The sequence below is a fragment of the Salvelinus fontinalis genome, chromosome 28 (assembly GCF_029448725.1).
Source record: "Salvelinus fontinalis isolate EN_2023a chromosome 28, ASM2944872v1, whole genome shotgun sequence".
Lineage (NCBI taxonomy): Eukaryota > Metazoa > Chordata > Actinopteri > Salmoniformes > Salmonidae > Salvelinus > Salvelinus fontinalis.
In genome coordinates, this window is record NC_074692.1 from 15,411,091 (window position 1) to 15,429,599 (window position 18,509).

Below are 18,509 nucleotides of genomic sequence, written 5' to 3' on the forward strand. Positions count from 1 at the left end.
GGCCATGAATCCAAACTGATAAAACCTATATATCCACCTGCCTAGTGCTTTGATTAGATATAAACTATACAATACTTGTTTGGCATGTGAAGTAAAATACATTGATATTCACACTCATTGTCTTGCTTGTAGCCTGTGTTGGAGGTAATCTGCTCCAGGATGAGGTACATCTCATCTCAGATTGAGCGTCCCATCCGCATCGTGGCCCTCAGCTCCTCCCTGTCCAACGCCAAAGACGTGGCCCACTGGCTGGGATGCAGTACCACCGCAACCTTCAACTTCCACCCTAACGTCAGGCCTGTCCCTCTGGAGCTGCACATCCAGGTCTGAACCATGACTGTAATGTCTTAACATTTTATCATCATCAACCTGCCACCAATAAGGATTTGGCCATAAAATCTGTTATTGTTTGGCTGGGTAATATCATCTGCTCAATTGAACCTCATTGTAATGCCTGTCTCTCCTCAGGGCTTCAATGTGAGTCACACCCAGACTCGCCTGCTGTCCATGGCCAAGCCAGTGTACCACGCCATCATGAAGCACTCCCCCTCCAAACCGGCCGTGGTGTTCGTCCCATCCCGCCGACAGACCCGCCTCACCGCCATTGACATCCTCACCTTCTGTGCTGCTGACGTGGTCCCTCAGAGGTCAGACCCATAACCTCAGCCTTTAATCTCTGAGGGGTGCACGGGGTTAAAACTCTTAATAGGTATCCAGTAATGATAGGTGTAACCTGAGGTCTCAAAGCAGTAACATATGTCCCTGTCTCCCTGTAGGTTCCTGCACTGCACGGAGAAGGACCTGGCTCCCTTTCTGGAGAAGGTGACGGACGGCACCCTGAAGGAGACGTTGGCCAATGGGGTGGGCTACCTGCACGAGGGTCTGTCCACCACAGAGCGCAGGATCGTGGAGCAGCTCTTCAACTCAGGTACAACTGGCCACTCCATTAGACCTGCTGATGCCTAGTTAGGGGAATTATGGGCTATGGTTGTTAAATGACATGCTGTGTCTGGTCCTCGATCTGCAGGTGCAGTCCAGGTTGTGGTGGCTTCACGCTCCCTCTGCTGGGGAACCAACATCTCTGCTCACTTGGTCGTTATCATGGACACCCAGTATTACAACGGCAAAATCCATGCGTAAGTAGCTACGACACTGGTTTTGGTGATGACTACATTTCCTAATTTATACCCGTCAGAACCTCCTCCTGCCTCAGGTTGAGTGTGTGTTAGTGACCATGTCCTCTCTGTCCCCAGCTACGTGGACTACCCTATTTACGATGTGCTCCAGATGGTGGGCAAGGCCAACCGGCCCCTGCAGGACGATGAGGGACGCTGTGTCATCATGTGTCAGGGTTCCAAAAAGGTACATTGGCAATATCCTCATTTACTCGCCCTCTCCATTTTCACTCAGTCCCTCTCTATCTCTCGTACTCCATCATTCTGTCGTTTATAACCCACTCTCTTTTTCTCAAATGTAGGATTTCTTCAAGAAGTTCCTGTATGAGCCCCTGCCGGTGGAATCTCACCTGGACCACTGTATGCATGACCACTTCAACGCTGAGATCGTCACCAAGACGGTGGAGAACAAACAGGACGCAGTGGACTACCTGACCTGGACCTTCCTGTACCGCCGCATGACCCAGAACCCCAACTACTACAACCTGCAGGGTGAGACAGACACTCACAGCACTGCGACTGCTCTCTACTGTTGGCATTCTTACAGATGGGCTATACAGGTTTTCAGACTATATGCCTTTTAGTTGAAGTTGATTTATTTTCCAGACATACAGGTAACTGCCAAAATAAAGGAAACACCTAAATAAAGTGTCTTAATAGGGTGTTGGGTCACCACAAGCCAGAACAGCTTCAATGCACGTTGACGTAGATTCTACAAGTGTCTGAAACTATTGAAGAGATGCAACACCATTCTTCTATGAGAAATTCCATAATTTGGTGTTTTGTTGATGGTGGTGGTAAAAACTAGCTCAGGCACTGCTCCAGAATCTCCCATAAGTGTTCAGTTGGGTTGAGATCTGGTGACTGAAATGGCCATTTAGTTTACAGTCGTGGCCAAAAGTTTTGAGAATGACACAAATATAAATTTTCACAAAGTCTGCTGCTTCAGTTTGTATGATGGCAATTTGCATATACTCGAGAATGTTATGAAGAGTGATCAGATGAATTGCAATTAATTGCCAAGTCCCTCTTTGCGATGCAAATGAACTGAATCCCCAAAAAACATTTCCGCCGCATTTCAGCCCTGGCACAAAAGGACCAGCTGACATCATGTCAGTGATTCTCTTGTTAGCACAGGTGTGAGTGTTGGCGAGGACAAGGCTGGAGATCACTCTGTCATGCTGATTGAGTTCGAATAACAGACTGGAAGCTTCAAAAGGAGGGTGGTGCTTGGAATCCTTGTTCTTCTTCTGTCAACCATGGTTACCTGCAAGGAAACATGTGCCGTCATCATTGCTTTGCACAAAAGGGGCTTCACAGGCAAGGATATTGCTGCCAGTAAGATTGCACCTAAATCAACCATTTATCGGCTCATCAAGAACTTAAAGGAGAGCGGTTCAATTCTTGTGAAGAGGGCTTCAGGGCGCCCAAGAAAGTGCAGCAAGCGCCAGGACCGTCTCCTAAAGTTGATTCAGCTGTGGGATCGGGGCACCACCAGTACAGAGCTTGCTCAGGAATGGCAGCAGGCAGGTGTGAGTGCATCTGCACGCACAGTGATGCAAAGACTTTTGGAGGATGACCTGGTGTTCAAGAAGGGCAGCAAAGAAGCCACTTCTCTCCAGGAAAAACATCAGGGACAGACTGATATTCTGCAAAAGGTACAGGGATTGGACTGCTGAGGACTGGGGTGAAGTCATTTTCTCTGAATCCCTTTCCGATTTTTTTGGGGGCATCCGGAAAAAAGCTTGTCCGGAGAAGACAAGGTGAGCGCTACCATCAGTCCTGTGTCACACCAACAGTAAAGCATCCTGAGCCCATTCATGTGTGGGGTTGCTTCTCAGCCAAGGGAGTGGGCTCACTCACAGTTTTGCCTAAGAACAGTCATGAATAAAGAATGGTACCAACACATCCTCCGAGAGCATCCATCCAGGAATAGCTTGGTGACAAACAATGCCTTATCCAGCATGATGGCGCACCTTGCTATAAGGCAAAAGTGATAACTAAGTGGCTCGGGGAACAAAACATCGATATTTTGGGTCCACCACATATACAACTTGATTAATGACAAGTGTTTCCGGATTAGTATTCGTGAGCAATTTCCATTTTTTCCACGTCCACTTCAGGAAACTGCCCAGACCTTAATCCCATTGAGAACTTGTGGTCAATCCTCAAGAGGCGGGTGGACAAACAAAAACCCACAAATTCTGACAAACTCCAAGCATTGATTATGCCATCAGTCGGGATGTGGCCCAGAAATTATTGAAAGCATGCCAGGGCGGATTGCAGAGGTCTTGAAAAAGAAGGGTCAACGCTGCAAATATTGACTTTTTGCATCAACTTAATGTAATTGTCAATAAAAGCTTTTGACACTTTTTATTTTTATTTATTTTACCGTTATTTTACCAGGTAAGTTGACTGAGAACACGTTCTCATTTGCAGCAACTACCTGGGGAATAGTTACAGGGGAGAGGAGGGGGATGAATGAGCCAATTGTAAGCTGCAGTCAGACACTTATGAAATGCTTGTGATTATACTTCAGTATACCATAGTAACATCTGACAAATATCTGAAGACACTGAAGCAGAAAACTTTGTGGAAATTAATATTTGTCATTCTCAACTTTTGGCCACGACTGTACATCGTTTTCATGCTCATCAAACCATTTTGACCACTTGTGCCCTGTGGATCGGGGCATTGTCATCCTGCCCAGCATTTGTATACATGGCCCAAAGCATGATGGGATGTTAATGGCTTAATTAACTCAGGAACCACCTGCTTTCACTATACTTTGTATCCCTCATTTACCAAGTGTTTGTTTTATTTTGGCAGTTACCAGTATATGTGTAGTCTTCTGTTAAACTGCTGCTCTCCATCTCCCCTGCAGGCATGTCTCACCGTCACCTGTCAGACCACCTGTCAGAGCTGGTGGAGAACACCCTGCATGATCTAGAGCAGTCCAAGTGCATCAGCATCGAGGATGAGATGGACGTGGCACCTCTTAACTTGGGCATGATCGCTGCCTACTACTATATCAACTACACCACCATCGGTGAGAACTACCACAACCAACAACCCACTGTCACGAAATATGGCTGTATCAGTCACATCACCTATACTGTGAACCATCATTGAGTATATAACGTGTTGCTATGTACAACAGTTCTGGAGTTACTGACATTTTATTTGTGTTTGTATCAGAGTTGTTCAGTATGTCCCTGAACGCCAAGACCAAGATTCGTGGATTGATTGAGATCATCTCCAATGCTGCGGAGTACAAGAACATCCCCATCAGACACCATGAGGACAACCTGCTCAGACAGGTAAACATACTAATGCACATCAATAATCATAATATGCATTATGAGCAGACTCATAACCCACTCAAATACCCATGTAGAAGTGGAAAAAATGGAAATTGCTCACGAATACTAATCTGGAAACACTTGTCATTAATCAAGTTGTATATGTGGTATTTTCAGCTGGCCCAGAAGGTGCCACACAAACTGAACAACCCCAAGTTCAACGACCCACACGTGAAGACCAATCTGCTGCTGCAGGCTCACTTGTCCAGGATGCAGTTGAGTGCTGAGCTGCAGTCAGACACAGAGGAGATCCTCAGCAAGGTGAGGAGGAATGGCTAACAGCTCCCTGAATGAGACATTGATAGATACTCTGGTGGAATCTTAGCTGTGGTAAATGGGCTCTGTAGAGCAATCCACATATATTATGATGACATTTTGAGACGTTTTGGACATGGGCAAGGGTTTTTCCGGCTGTTCGGGCACAACTTTTTTTCTAGAGGCAAGCCAAAGTCGGAAGCCGAGAACTACGCCCCCTCGTTCGTCGATTTGGTCAACAGTAGGGATTCTTCAATTAATTTATTTGTAATTTCTCTGACGACTCGCCCTCATGCATATTTTTCCCAAATTGCACCAAACATCCTAGTCAGAAGCAAAATTGTTGACTAAGATCTCGCCTGCAAAAATGTGTAAATTAATTACAGATTTCTTGAGTTCTTTGACTTTTGAGGAAGTGTATTTTGGCTATGGCAGGGATCATCGACTAGATTCAACAGATGGTTGGGGGGCCAGAACATATTTACAAATATTTTGTTGACTGCAAGAAGCCCAAACATACAGTACCAATCAAAGGTTTGGAACACCTACTCATTCAAGGTTTTTTCTTTATTTTTATTTTTTTCTACATTGTAGAATAATAGTGAATACATCAACTATGAAATAACACATGGAATCATGTAGTAACCAAAAAAGTGTTAAACAAATCAAAATATACACTGCTCAAAAAAATAAAGGGAACACTTAAACAACACAATGTAACTCCAAGTCAATCACACTTCTGTGAAATCAAACTGTCCACTTAGGAAGCAACACTGATTGACAATAAATTTCACATGCTGTTGTGCAAATGGAATAGACGTGGAAATTATAGGCAATTAGCAAGACACCCCCAAAAAAGGAGTGATTCTGCAGGTGGTGACCACAGACCACTTCTCAGTTCCTATGCTTCCTGGCTGATGTTTTGGTCACTTTTGAATGCTGGCGGTGCTCTCACTCTAGTGGTAGCATGAGACGGAGTCTACAACCCACACAAGTGGCTCAGGTAGTGCAGTTCATCCAGGATGGCACATCAATGCGAGCTGTGGCAAAAAGGTTTGCTGTGTCTGTCAGCGTAGTGTCCAGAGCATGGAGGCGCTAACAGGAAACAGGCCAGTACATCAGGAGACGTGGAGGAGGCCGTAGGAGGGCAACAACCCAGCAGCAGGACCGCTACCTCCGCCTATGTGCAAGGAGGTGCACTGCCAGCGCCCTGCAAAATGACCTCCAGCAGGCCACAAATGTGCATGTGTCTGCTCAAACGGTCAGAAACAGACTCCATGAGGGTGTTATGAGGGCCCGACGTCCACAGGTGGGGGTTGTGCTTACAGCCCAACACCGTGCAGGACGTTTGGCATTTGCCAGAGAACACCAAGATTGGCAAATTCGCCACTGGCGCCCTGTGCTCTTCACAGATGAAAGCAGGTTCACACTGAGCACATGAGCACATGTGACAGACGTGACAGAGTCTGGAGACGCCGTGGAGAACGTTCTGCTGCCTGCAACATCCTCCAGCATGACCGGTTTGGCGGTGGGTCAGTCATGGTGTGGGGTGACATTTCTTTGTGGGGCCGCACAGCCCTCCATGTGCTCGCCAGAGGTAGCCTGACTGCCAATAGGTACCGAGATGAGATTCTCAGACCCCTTGTGAGACCATATGCTGACACATGCACATTTGTGGCCTGTTGGAGGTCATTTTGCAGGGCTCTGGCAGTGCACCTCCTTGCACAAAGGCTGAGGTAGCGGTCCTGCTGCTGGGTTGTTGCCCTCCTACGGCCTCCTCCACGTCTCCTGATGTACTGGCCTGTCTCCTGGTAGCGCCTCCATGCTCTGGACACTACGCTGACAGACACAGCAAACCTTTTTGCCACAGCTCGCATTGATGTGCCATCCTGGATGAACTGCACTACCTGAGCCACTTGTGTGGGTTGTAGACTCCGTCTCATGCTACCACTAGAGTGAGAGCACCGCCAGCATTCAAAAGTGACCAAAACATCAGCCAGGAAGCATAGGAACTGAGAAGTGGTCTGTGGTCACCACCTGCAGAATCACTCCTTTTTTGGGGGTGTCTTGCTAATTGCCTATAATTTCCACCTTTTGTCTATTCCATTTGCACAACAGCATGTGAAATTTATTGTCAATCAGTGTTGCTTCCTAAGTGGACAGTTTGATTTCACAGAAGTGTGATTGACTTGGAGTTACATTGTGTTGTTTAAGTGTTCCCTTTATTTTTTTGAGCAGTGTATTTGAGATTCTTCAAAGTAGCCACCCTTTGATGACAGCTTTGCAGAATCTTGGCATTCTCTCAACCAGCTTCGTGAGGAATGCTTTTCCAACAGTCTTGAAGGAGTTCCCACATATGCTGAGCACTTGTTCCTTCACTCTGCGGTCCAACTCATCCCAAACCATCTCAATTGTGTTGAGGTCGGGTGATTGTGGAGGCCAGGTCATCTGATTCAGCACTCCATCACTCTCCTTCTTGGTGAAATAGCCCTTACACAGCCTGGAGGTGTGTTGGGTCATTGTCCTGTTGAAAAACAAATGATAGTCCCACTAAGTGGAAACCAGATGGGATAGCGTATTGCTGCAGAATGCTGTGGTACAGTAGCCATACTGGTTAAGGGTGCCTTGAAGTCTAAATAAATAAAATACAGTGTCACCAGCAAAGCAGCCTCAAACCACCTTCATGCTTCACACTTGCGGAGATCAGCTGTTCACCTACTCTGCATCTCACAAAGACATGGTTGTTGGAACCAAAAATCTCAAATTTGGACTCATCAGACCAAAGGACAGATTTCCACCGGTCTAATGGCCCAAGCAAGTTTCTTATTATTATTGGTGTTCTTTAGTAGTGGTTTCTTTGCAGCAATCCGACCATGAAGGCCTGATTCACGCAGTCTCCTCTGAACAGTTGATGTTGAGATGTCTGTTACTTGAACTTCAAAGCATTTATTTGGTAACTAAGGAACTTATCCTCTGCAGCAGAGGTAACTCTGGGTCTTCCTTTCCTGTGGTGGTTCTCATGAGAGCCAGTTTCATCATAGTGTGTGATAGTTTTTGCGACTGCACTTAAAGAAACTTTAAAAGTTCTTAAACTTCTTAGGGCTGCAATCCCGTTAACGGGATCGATATGACAACAGCCAGTGAAAGTGCAGGGCGCCAAATTCAAACAGAAATCTCATAATTTAAATTCCTCAAGCATTTCACACCATTTTAAAGATACACTTCTTGTTAATCCCACCACAGTGTCCGATTTTCAAAAAGGCTTTACAGCGAAAGCACCACAAACGATTGTTAGATCACAGAAAAACACAGTCATTTTTCCAGCCAAAGACAGGAGTCACAAAAAGCAGAAATGGAGATAAAATGAATCACTAACCTTTGATGATCTTCATCAGATGACACTCATAGGACTTCATGTTACACAATACATATGTTTTGTTCGATAAAGTTCATATTTATATCCAAAAACCTCAGTTTACATTGGCGCCATGTTCAGAAATGCATCCAAAATATCCGGAGAAATTGCAGAGAGCCACATCAAATAACAGAATTACTCATCATAAACTTTGATGAAAGATACATGTTTTACATAGAATTAAAGATAGACTTGTTCTTAATGCAACCGCTGTGTCAGATTTCAAAAAAGCTTTACGGCAAGAGCACAATATTCAATAATCTGAGAACAGTGTTCAGCCACAAAAGGAAGCCATACAGTTACCCGCCAAATTGTGGAGTCAACAAAAGTCATAAATAGCATTATAAATCTTCACTTACCTTTGCTGATCTTCTTCGAAATGTACTCCCAGGACTCCCACTTCCACAATAAATGTTTGTTTTGTTCGGTAATGTCCATCATTTATGTCCAAATAGCTACTTTTGTTAGCATGTTTGGTAAACAAATCCAAAGTCACAAAGCGCGTTCACTAAAAGCAGACAAAATGTCAAAAAGTTCCATAACAGTCAGTAGACACATGTCAAACGATGTATTGAATCAATCTTTAGGATGTTTTAACATAAATCTTCAATAATGTTCCAACCGAAGAATTCCATTGTCTCCAGAAGTGCGATGGAACAGAGCTCCCTCTCATGTGAACGCGCATGGTCAGAGCATGGTCAGCTCATGGCAGACCTTACTCATTCCCATCTCCTTCGGCCACACTTCACAGTAGAAGCATCAGACAAGGTTCTAAAGACTGTTGACATCTAGTGGAAGCCGTAGGAAGTGCAAACTGACCCATATATATATATCCCACTGTGTATTCGATAGGCGATGAGTTGAAAACCTACACACCTCAGATTTCCCACTTCCTGGTTGGATTTTTTTCTCGGGTTTTTGCCTGCCATATGAGTTCTGTTATACTCAGACATCATTCAAACAGTTTTAGAAACTTCAGAGTGTTTTCTGTCCAATACTAATAATAATATGCATATATTAGCAACTGGGACTGAGGAGCCGGCAGTTTACTCTGGGCACCTCTGGGCACCTTTTCATTCAAGCTACTCAATACTGCCCCTGCAGCCATAAGAAGTTAATTTTCCAGATTGACTGACCATGTCTTAAAGTCATTTCTCTTTGCTTATTTGAGCTGTTCTTGCCATAGTATGGACTTGGTCTTTTACCAAATAGGGCTATCTTCTGTATACTACCCATACATTGTCACAACACAACTCATTGGCTCAAACGCATTAAGAAGGAAAGAAATTCCACAAATTAACTTTTAACAAGGCACACCTGTTATTAATTGAAATGCATTCCACCTCAGGTAGCTGGTTGAGAGAATGCCAAGAATGTGCAAAGCTGTCAAAGCAAAAGGTGGCTACTTTGAAGAATCTCAAATATAAAATATATTTTGATTTAACACTTTTTTGTTTACTACATGATTCCATGTTATTTCATTGTTTTGATGTCTTGAAATGGAAAAAGAATGTGTGGATGGGTCTAAACTTTTGACTGGTATTGTATATAATATTTGACTAAAACATAATTTCAAACCTTGCTTACATCTATCTGTATATGATCACGTGTCTCTATTATGCGTGGAAATAATTAAATAATTGGGAGCAGATTTCCCAAATGTAAAATAATTTGAAGCTGATTTCCTGATGTTTTTACAGTTTTTATACATACGTCTCAAAAAATATATTATTTGTATAAACATTTTTGAAAACTTGGGGGGCCAAATAGGCCACCAGTTGGGTAACTCTGGGCTACGAGATCTCAAAATGGTCAAACAGTACTATTGCTGCTTTTTTTCTCGTTTTTCAATCAAAGGTCTTTTACGGGAGTACGCAAGCACACTCGTTCAATTCGGCTAGCTGGGATCGGCTAGGCGCCAGCCAAACTGAAGCATGCTTACACCTTAAGACTGTGGTATGACCTAGTGTTAAACTGCTGAGAGAGCAGTGGGTCATTTTGAGTTATGCTAGTGTTTAAAATCTGTTTATGGTTCTGTCTTGTCCAGGCTGTGCGTCTGATCCAGGCCTGTGTAGATGTGCTGTCCAGTAACGGCTGGCTAAGCCCTGCGCTGGCTGCTATGGAGCTGGCCCAGATGGTCACCCAGGCCATGTGGTCCAAGGACTCCTACCTCAAACAGCTGCCTTACTTCACCTTGGAGCACATCAAACGCTGCACAGACAAGGTAACACAGCCACTACTGCCTGTTACTCTATCCATTTGTAACACTTTAATTTACCAGACAAGCAATGAACATCTTGCTCGGGTGTGGATCTTGAAGCTGATCTCTCGATGTATTTCTCAGGGTGTGGAGAGTATCTTTGACATCATGGAGATGGAGGATGAGGATCGTAGTGGGTTGCTGCAGCTCTCAGACACACAGATAGCTGACGTGGCTCGCTTCTGTAACCGCTACCCCAACATTGAACTGTCCTACGAGGTGGCAGAGAAGGAGAATATCAAGAGGTGATTTAAATGGGGGCTGTTAGGGGTATAGGGGAATCTTTGTGGGGAAATAGCTTGACTGAATATAAAGAGATCAGTACCACAGGAAACTGTAAATTTGCTTAGGAGTTTGATAATGTTTTTACTAGTTACTACTACTGCCCAGTGAATCTATAGAACATTGAGAATGAGAGAGAAACTGAGTAGGTGTCTGATCATATCTTTGTGTTCACAGTGGAGGTCCAGTTTTGGTTCTGGTCCAGTTGGAGAGAGAAGAGGAGGTGACTGGGCCTGTTATTGCCCCACTCTTCCCCCAGGTACCTATCATCACCACCAGCTTGTCAGAACTCCCATACTGATTTGTTCAAAAAGCACAAACTCAACAATGGCCCTTTTTAACATTTGATTGTTGTGTTATTGTTCCAGAAACGTGAGGAGGGCTGGTGGGTGGTGATTGGAGACCCCAAATCCAACAGCCTGATCTCCATCAAGAGGCTGACACTGCAGCAGAAGGCCAAGGTCAGTTAAATACCACACATCAATCTGATCTTGTGGAGCCAATGAATACCTGCAGGCAACTGCATATGTTTGACAAAATTGTTGCTTGTGGGTGTAAAAAGAAAGTAGACAAATAATCTTAAAAGTGAATGCCCTCTGTCAGCAGTGCTTGGCCTCACTCTGAGCCCCTTTCTCCCACTGCAGGTGAAGCTGGACTTCGTTGCACCAGTGCTGGGCATTCACAACTACACACTGTACTTCATGAGTGATGCCTACATGGGCTGTGATCAGGAGTATAAGTTCAGTGTGGACGTGAAGGAGGCAGAAAGTGATGGAGACAGTGACTCAGACTAATCGGGGATCTATAGAAGGAGAGAAGTCTCCCCAGACTGGGATCAGTAGGGATTGTTGGTTTTGTTTTAGTTAAGGCATACACGGGTTAGCTGAGAACGTCACAAAAACGATGTGCACGCTTCAATGGGGCAGAAGTCAGCGTTGTGATTCTGGATAGCTAGCAACAATGACAAGTAGCTGCCATATGGGGAATTGTAGGTGGCTAGTTTTATCTTGTTCTTGATACCATGTCTTGTTTTGAGGTGTTATGTCTATGCTAATATGGCTATAATTAGCTAACCAACAACTAACTATTTGAGACAATTGCTCATATAGATTACATGTCAACAATCTTAGCCAACCCTGTCTTTTTTGCCCCAAAGTTTTGCATGCGTCGGTTTTGTTGCTAAACCGTCTAGTCGTTTTTCCCCCCTTTATATGCTCTTGAGGTAGTGTTAAACTTTTTCTAGGTCTACAGTAGTTTTTGAATTTGGATCAGTCGAGAATAATGTATATAGTACCTATTTAGCGATGTCAACCACAAGGTTTGAATTGTACATGAAAGAAGCATACTATTTTAGTGAACAGTCATTGAATATTAAAGATGTGTCTACTATAACTGTTTCAACAACATGATTAATAGATTGACCTGTTTTTTTTTTGTAAAATGCTTGTGCAGTTTTTTTTTAACAATAAATAATCCAAATTGACCTGACTGCTTTGACTGTCAATTTAAAGGTAGACTAGCATAATGACGTTGCCACAAGTAGCACTGCAGATATTGCGATGAACGAGGTGTTAGACTTCGCTCTCACACGGTGTCTATGGGTTTGCTTCATGCTCTTTCGTGGTAGCCAAAGGACCGAAATTTACCTACTATGCATTTTACTTTGTGCATTTGTCATATAGCTGAGTCTACCTTTTAATATGAGGACAATAATCCTTACGAACAATTTGTAATTTTTTTAATGCAATGGTATTCCATCATCGCTTACAATTAAATGCTTTCTTTCCCTTACAACGTTTCTGGACAATTTTAGCTAGCACCAGTCCTAGACATCCAAACGTGCCGAACCACTCAACTTTGATTAAATAGCTATAACAATTTTATTTTATTGATATTACAAAATGCCTTTGGAATATGTGTAAATTGTATTGTTTTTCAAATACATAATTATGACAATACACATTTGGGACCCTTGAAACCACAATTTATGAAGCACAGAACAAGTGCACAGGAAGGAAAGAGTCTTATCAGTATCACATGAGACCAAGAAACCTAATGTTATAACAGGAAATTTCAAGAGACAAACAAAATACATGACTATTTTAGTGCTGGTAGCACCCTCAATTGTACAAGGTAAATTCAGCACTGTTAAACACTGGATGTCGAAGTCCTAACTGGCCCAGCATACTGTACATTTTCTCAGACCGCAGACTGGTAGTTCCAGACTGCTATCTCCCCATTGTCACTGCAGGAGACAAGGAGCCCAGCCTCCTTGGGGTGCCAGGCGATACAGTTGACATCCTGGCTGTGGGCCTTGGGTACATGGGCAGACAGGGAGAAAACAGGCTGGTCTGGGTCAGCCGTCTCATCCTCCTTAAACACACGCACTCCGTCATCACCACATGCAGTCGCCAGGGCACCGGTCAGCGGACACCTGAGTACAACAAATAAGTACTAAATTGGATCTGTGGCTGCATTTATCAATATATATGTTTTATATAAAGAGGATGCTCACCATGCAATATCATACACTGTCCGTCCATGAAACCCTGAAAGGGTGCAAACACATTTCCAAGCCGTGTCTGTGCCTTCAGTAAAAAAACAATCAGGTGTTAAATGGGCATTTATCTTCCTTTTCCCTTACATCATCCACACATTCACAGAGCATCTTGCCCACCTCCAGGCTGACATTCTTTCCAGATCTTCACAGTACGGTCATCACTGCAGGAGGCCAGTCTCTGGCCACTTGGGTCAAAGGTCAAACCCCAGACAGTGGAGGTGTGACCCTCCAAGGTCGCCCTGCACTCCCAGTCATCATCCTCTTCTTTATAGACACACACATTGTTGTCGTAGCTACACGAGGCCAGGAGCTGCGTAGAGAACATTTAACTTCAGTGGGTAAAAACACACAATGCAGAATACTGAAACGATTAGTCCAGAGAAGCCTTGCAATAGTGTTGGGGTGTGAAAGGATTATATAATGCTGCTATTTAGTACAAAGAGTGAAACAGTATGAAATAGGCAGTACCTCCTGTGTTGGGTGCCAGACAACATGCTTGACATCCTGTGTATGAGAGTTCACCACGCTCACACACTCATACTCATCCTCCTCATCCACTGAGAAAGATGGAGAGAGACTGTTCAAAACTACATACAGATACACAACAGCTGAATGTTTGTGGAACACAAGTAATGTGATAAAAATACAAGGAATTGTATTCCTATGTTAATGCAGCACTAACCCTCCCAGATCCAGACGCTCTTGTCTCTACTACATGTGGCCAGCAGGTTACCGGATGGGGCCCAGGCCACACATTTGACCTCATTCTCATGTCCTTCCAACACAGTCAAGCACTGAAAGAAAAATAAACAGTGTGATGCTCTCACGGGCCATATCTTACTATCATCATCACAAAGCATTTGGTCAATTGTCTGTGGACGACTCACCTCAAAGTCATCATTCTTCTTCTTCCAGATGCAGGTTGTGGCATCAAAGCTGGCTGAGGCCAGGTAGTTTCCACATGGGGACCATGCCACCTTTCTGACAGCTCGCTGGTGTCCATCCTGGAGCACTGTCTTGCATTCCCAAGAGTCACCTACACAGACAAAGGGGGTATTTTTTTCTGTTTTCCACCTCTGATATGGTTAATTTCACACAGTGGATTTCGGATATTTACCTTCCCTTCCCCATATCCGAATGGCCCGGTCACCACCACACGAGGCCAGCAATGTGCCATTGGGGTTCCATGCAACATACCAACAGCGGGAATCTGGATGCGCGTTGAATTTCTGTAGAAGGGCCAAAGTGTCCTTCATTGCTAACAAGCTTGCTATCTTGCTGTTACTGGCAACTGATACGCACAATGTGCAGCCACCAAACTAGTCGTAGCTATGAATGATACCAACAAAACCGTATCCCCAAGAAGATAATGCAAATATCATACAGACATAAACAATGAAGATAGCTAATATCCACTTAAAATACGATATTGTTATCCGGTATATGTAAATACATTTACCAACCAAATCCAAAAACGCTCAACCTCAACTTCCTACTTTTTCTTCCTCTTCGTATCTTAGTTACTGCTGGCTGCCAATCTAACGTCCATCTGGCTCATTACCGCCCCCCTGAGTACAGGGTGAACATTGCACGTGTTTCTGGTGTGTAGCTGCACAATAACCCAGTAGATGGCGGTAATAACCACAAAAGTACCTTGGTCTGTGATGAATAACAAGGAAGGAAACAATTTTACAGGAAGCTAGCTAGCGAATTGCCTGCCTTTTGTTTTTGTTTTTAGCGTGAGAGCTAGTATAAATCCTGATGTTCGCGGTTGAGATTGTAAGTATCATATCATCAGGTTGTATTTATTATGCCAGTTCACGTTACTGTTTTGTTTGAAGTGATTCAATTGGGATTGTATACTTAGCTAGCTAACGTTATACGTCTAAAACGAACTAGATAGCTAACTTCTGCTGCTAACAGGCCTAGTTCGAGATCTTAGCTAGTTAGAATGAAAATTATCGGTCTATTTTCTTAGTCATTTATCATATCACACCCAACAGTTAAAACGTATTTATTTTACAAATAATGTAACTAGTTGACCTTCATTATCGGTTTTGGTGAGCTGATTATTTCACAGGCGGAAGGGCGCATTGTTAAAACAAAAGCTGTCCGTCCTTTGAGTGACATAACATAGATATACATCAGGCACTGAGTCCTGGTTGAAGACAAAGCGGGAATTGAATGACAATGTATGCACCACCTGGTGCCACTGTCCCTGGAAACCGGCGAAGGAGAGGCGGTACCGCACTACCCAAGCAGCCAGAGCGAAGCCTGGCATCTGCCCTCCCCGGAGCACTCTCCATCACGGCTCTATGTACGGCATTGGCCGAACCAGCTTGGGTCCGAGTTCATGGAGGGACGTGTCCCAGGCAGGAGCTTGGAGTGGCTGATGTCCTGGGATACATTGACCCAAAACTCATGGAGGGTAAGTAATGATATTGTCAACATTGGCTCGAGCACCGAATGTGAAATCACGTTGGCATGTTTACAAGACCTGTGGTTTGTGTTAACTATCACGAACTTCTCCTAAAGATTACTGCGTGAACTCCCAGACCATCTTACTGATAAGGGTCATTGCTGCCTTCTGCTTCCTGGGCATCCTGTGCAGCCTGACAGCTTTCCTGTTGGATGTCTTTGGGCCCAAGCACCCTGCCCTCAAAATCACCCGCAGATACGCATTTGCACACATTCTCACAGGTATGTTTGGGCGGTGGAAGGGGGAGGGAATGAGCTTTTCAGCTAAAGAGTGTGAAAACAATTGCAAGGCAAGGTAGAAACAATGGAAATCAAAAAATGATTTTCCTGCTTGCTGTTATTTTGTATGTTTTCAGTGCTGCAGTGTGCCACAGTGATCGGGTTCTGCTACTGGGCCTCAGAGCTCATCTTGTCACTACAGCAGCAGCACAAGAAGTACCACGGATCCCTCATCTACGTCACTTTTGCCATCAGCTTTTACCTGGTGGCGGGGGCTGGTGGAGCCTCTATTCTGGCCACCGCTGCCAACCTGCTGCGCCACTACCCCACAGAGGAGGAAGAGCAGGCTCTGGAGCTTCTCTCAGAGATGGAGGAGAGCAGTGAAACATATCCTGCTGATTATGACATTGCCAACCAGTTCCAGCCGCCTCCTGCATACATGCCTTAATGTTGCCAGACAGCCGCCTCTTTCTCTTACATCCATGCTTCTCTATGAGTACCACTTTTGGCCTCGTAACAAACACATATACAGATATGTGATCCAATAATTGTACCAAATGGATATTCTCTGCAAATAGCTTACTCTCCTTTCCTTTATCAACACACTAATGAACACACTTATTTCTTGATTGTGGGTGCTTGAGTGCATGAAAGCTTCCTTTTATGATGGCAGAGATTCAATACTTGAATCTTATTTTCACCACTGAAGCTTTTAGTAATTTGCATGTAAATGGCATTAAGGTCTTGACCCTTACATGTAAAGCAAGAGAAAGTGGTAATATATGGGGTGTTAATTCATGCACTACTGTGCGGTTTGGGTCTACACCTGGTTATTGAATGATCAGATATGGGTTGAGACTCAACTTGGTATATGACAGTGTATGACAGTCATGGCTTGACAAAGGTCAAGTTTTGAACAAAAGTTTTGAGTTTCGACAGTGTGTCAGTAGTATTTGGCCCTTGGTTTGAAGCATTAAATACCCACCGAACATCCAAAACTTGGTGACTTGCCTGCCATTTGAATATTATTTGACATTTTATCAGTTAAACCAAATAAAAGGCACCAAGATTACACAGACACTGAATTGTGGACATTTATTTTTTAATTGAAATGGACCATTATTTAATAACTGCCTGTCCTTGGTGTGGTAAATGTGTTTTTTCTTTTTATGTGTATGAAAGGCACTGTTTTGCATTTTATTTAGTCTTGCAGTTTTGAACTTGGAAATTAATAGGTTTTCAATATTCTGTAAGATTGGTTTGTCATGGTAGTGAAAAAAAAGTTATTTTACATGATTATGGCTAGTGATTGAGGCACTCATTGCTGTGAAAGTAATTGGTGGAAAACCATGAGAAATGTGAAGTGTCTCATTATTTTGCAATGGACATTATTCAAGATGTTCCTATGTTGGACAACTAGAGGAACATTATTTTCTCATTTTAACAATGGGGGAAAATGGGTAGAACGTCATTGTAGAATCATCAATCCACAATGCATTGGTAATTTCATAAATTAAGTAATTTCACTTAAATATACACAACTGATTGACAACTCTTAATTGTACTTTGTGATTACTTGGCTTGAGTTATGTGACAGTTGTATGTTGTCTGTGCATGAGTTCTTCCCCCTTGATCCTCAAAATAGTGAGAATCTGATTGTAATTATTTGGGATGGAATCTTACACACACCTATCTTAACTTGTGTTCAGATTCAGCCCTGTACTGCTTACTTTTTTTATTTTTATAAATGTGATTAATAATATAGTTTTACCATAGGTGATTTGTTGCTCTATTGTTTTTTATTTTAGCCTTTCCCCTCATTGTTGCTTTACTTTCATCAGTCTGTAAACATGTATTGTGGACTGTTTATACAAAAGCAGGTCATATTCAAAATAAAAAAAGATATTGTCCAATTTTCTTTTAGATAATTGCTTTCAATGTAAGAACTGTAAATGTAGGCTCGTACCCGGCTCCACGAGGGTACTAAAGGGGCATGCTTCAGTTCGGTTAGCGCCTAGCCTAGTAGAACCGAACGAGTGTGCTCGCATATTCCCTTAAAAGTCCTTTGTTTAAAAACGAGAAAAAAGTGGTAATTGTACTGTTTTCCCATTTTGAGACGCTGTAGCCAGTAATACTTCCTCAAAATAGTCAGAATTCATCTAAGATTAAAACCCCCCTTTTAAATTATTATTAACAAATCAATACAAAAGGTACATGGGAGAACACAAGTGTGAGATATGTGTATAAAGAATATACAAAGGACAATTGGGCTAGGGGGGTACAATATCACATTACACATGGACCTTAAAGGGACATACACACACATTTATAATTCTTACGTTTTTTTTGTTTGAAGAGTATAGTTGTCTTACATTTACATTTAAGTCATTTAGCAGACGCTCTTATCCAGAGCGACTTACAAGTACATACATTCATACTTTTTTTTTTTTTTTTTTGTACTGGCCCCCCGTGGGAATTGAACCCACAACCCTGGCGTTGGTTG

At 43.3% G+C, this 18,509-nt stretch overlaps 3 protein-coding genes across 3 annotated transcripts in view; 2 read left to right on the forward strand and 1 right to left on the reverse strand.

Moving 5' to 3' along the window:
- LOC129826251 (U5 small nuclear ribonucleoprotein 200 kDa helicase-like) overlaps positions 1 to 12,232 on the forward strand; it is a 28,194-nt gene extending 15,962 nt beyond the window's left edge. The window contains exons 31-44 of the mRNA XM_055886778.1: positions 133 to 324; positions 469 to 647; positions 777 to 928; positions 1,028 to 1,136; positions 1,254 to 1,362; positions 1,478 to 1,667; positions 4,060 to 4,224; positions 4,374 to 4,495; positions 4,655 to 4,798; positions 10,255 to 10,431; positions 10,552 to 10,712; positions 10,927 to 11,008; positions 11,118 to 11,210; positions 11,394 to 12,232. Coding sequence (XP_055742753.1) covers positions 133 to 324; positions 469 to 647; positions 777 to 928; positions 1,028 to 1,136; positions 1,254 to 1,362; positions 1,478 to 1,667; positions 4,060 to 4,224; positions 4,374 to 4,495; positions 4,655 to 4,798; positions 10,255 to 10,431; positions 10,552 to 10,712; positions 10,927 to 11,008; positions 11,118 to 11,210; positions 11,394 to 11,543 — 2,025 coding nt within the window. The 3' untranslated portion in view covers positions 11,544 to 12,232. The remainder of the gene's footprint in view (positions 1 to 132; positions 325 to 468; positions 648 to 776; positions 929 to 1,027; positions 1,137 to 1,253; positions 1,363 to 1,477; positions 1,668 to 4,059; positions 4,225 to 4,373; positions 4,496 to 4,654; positions 4,799 to 10,254; positions 10,432 to 10,551; positions 10,713 to 10,926; positions 11,009 to 11,117; positions 11,211 to 11,393) is intronic.
- A 238-nt stretch (positions 12,233 to 12,470) lies between these two features.
- Positions 12,471 to 14,905, reverse strand: LOC129826252 (probable cytosolic iron-sulfur protein assembly protein ciao1-A). The gene is made up of 7 exons (XM_055886779.1): positions 14,427 to 14,905; positions 14,197 to 14,345; positions 13,992 to 14,103; positions 13,778 to 13,866; positions 13,427 to 13,619; positions 13,265 to 13,337; positions 12,471 to 13,183 (listed from the first exon to the last, which is right to left on the reverse strand). Exons 1-7 carry the CDS (start codon positions 14,563 to 14,565, stop codon positions 12,949 to 12,951), a joined length of 990 nt encoding a protein of 329 aa, XP_055742754.1. The 5' UTR covers positions 14,566 to 14,905; the 3' UTR covers positions 12,471 to 12,948.
- Positions 14,906 to 14,992: 87 nt separating this feature from the next.
- On the forward strand, positions 14,993 to 17,919 carry LOC129826253 (transmembrane protein 127). Its single transcript, XM_055886780.1, has 3 exons — positions 14,993 to 15,737; positions 15,845 to 16,009; positions 16,144 to 17,919. Exons 1-3 carry the CDS (start codon positions 15,494 to 15,496, stop codon positions 16,452 to 16,454), a joined length of 720 nt encoding a protein of 239 aa, XP_055742755.1. The 5' UTR covers positions 14,993 to 15,493; the 3' UTR covers positions 16,455 to 17,919.
- The last annotated feature ends 590 nt before the right edge of the window (positions 17,920 to 18,509 follow it).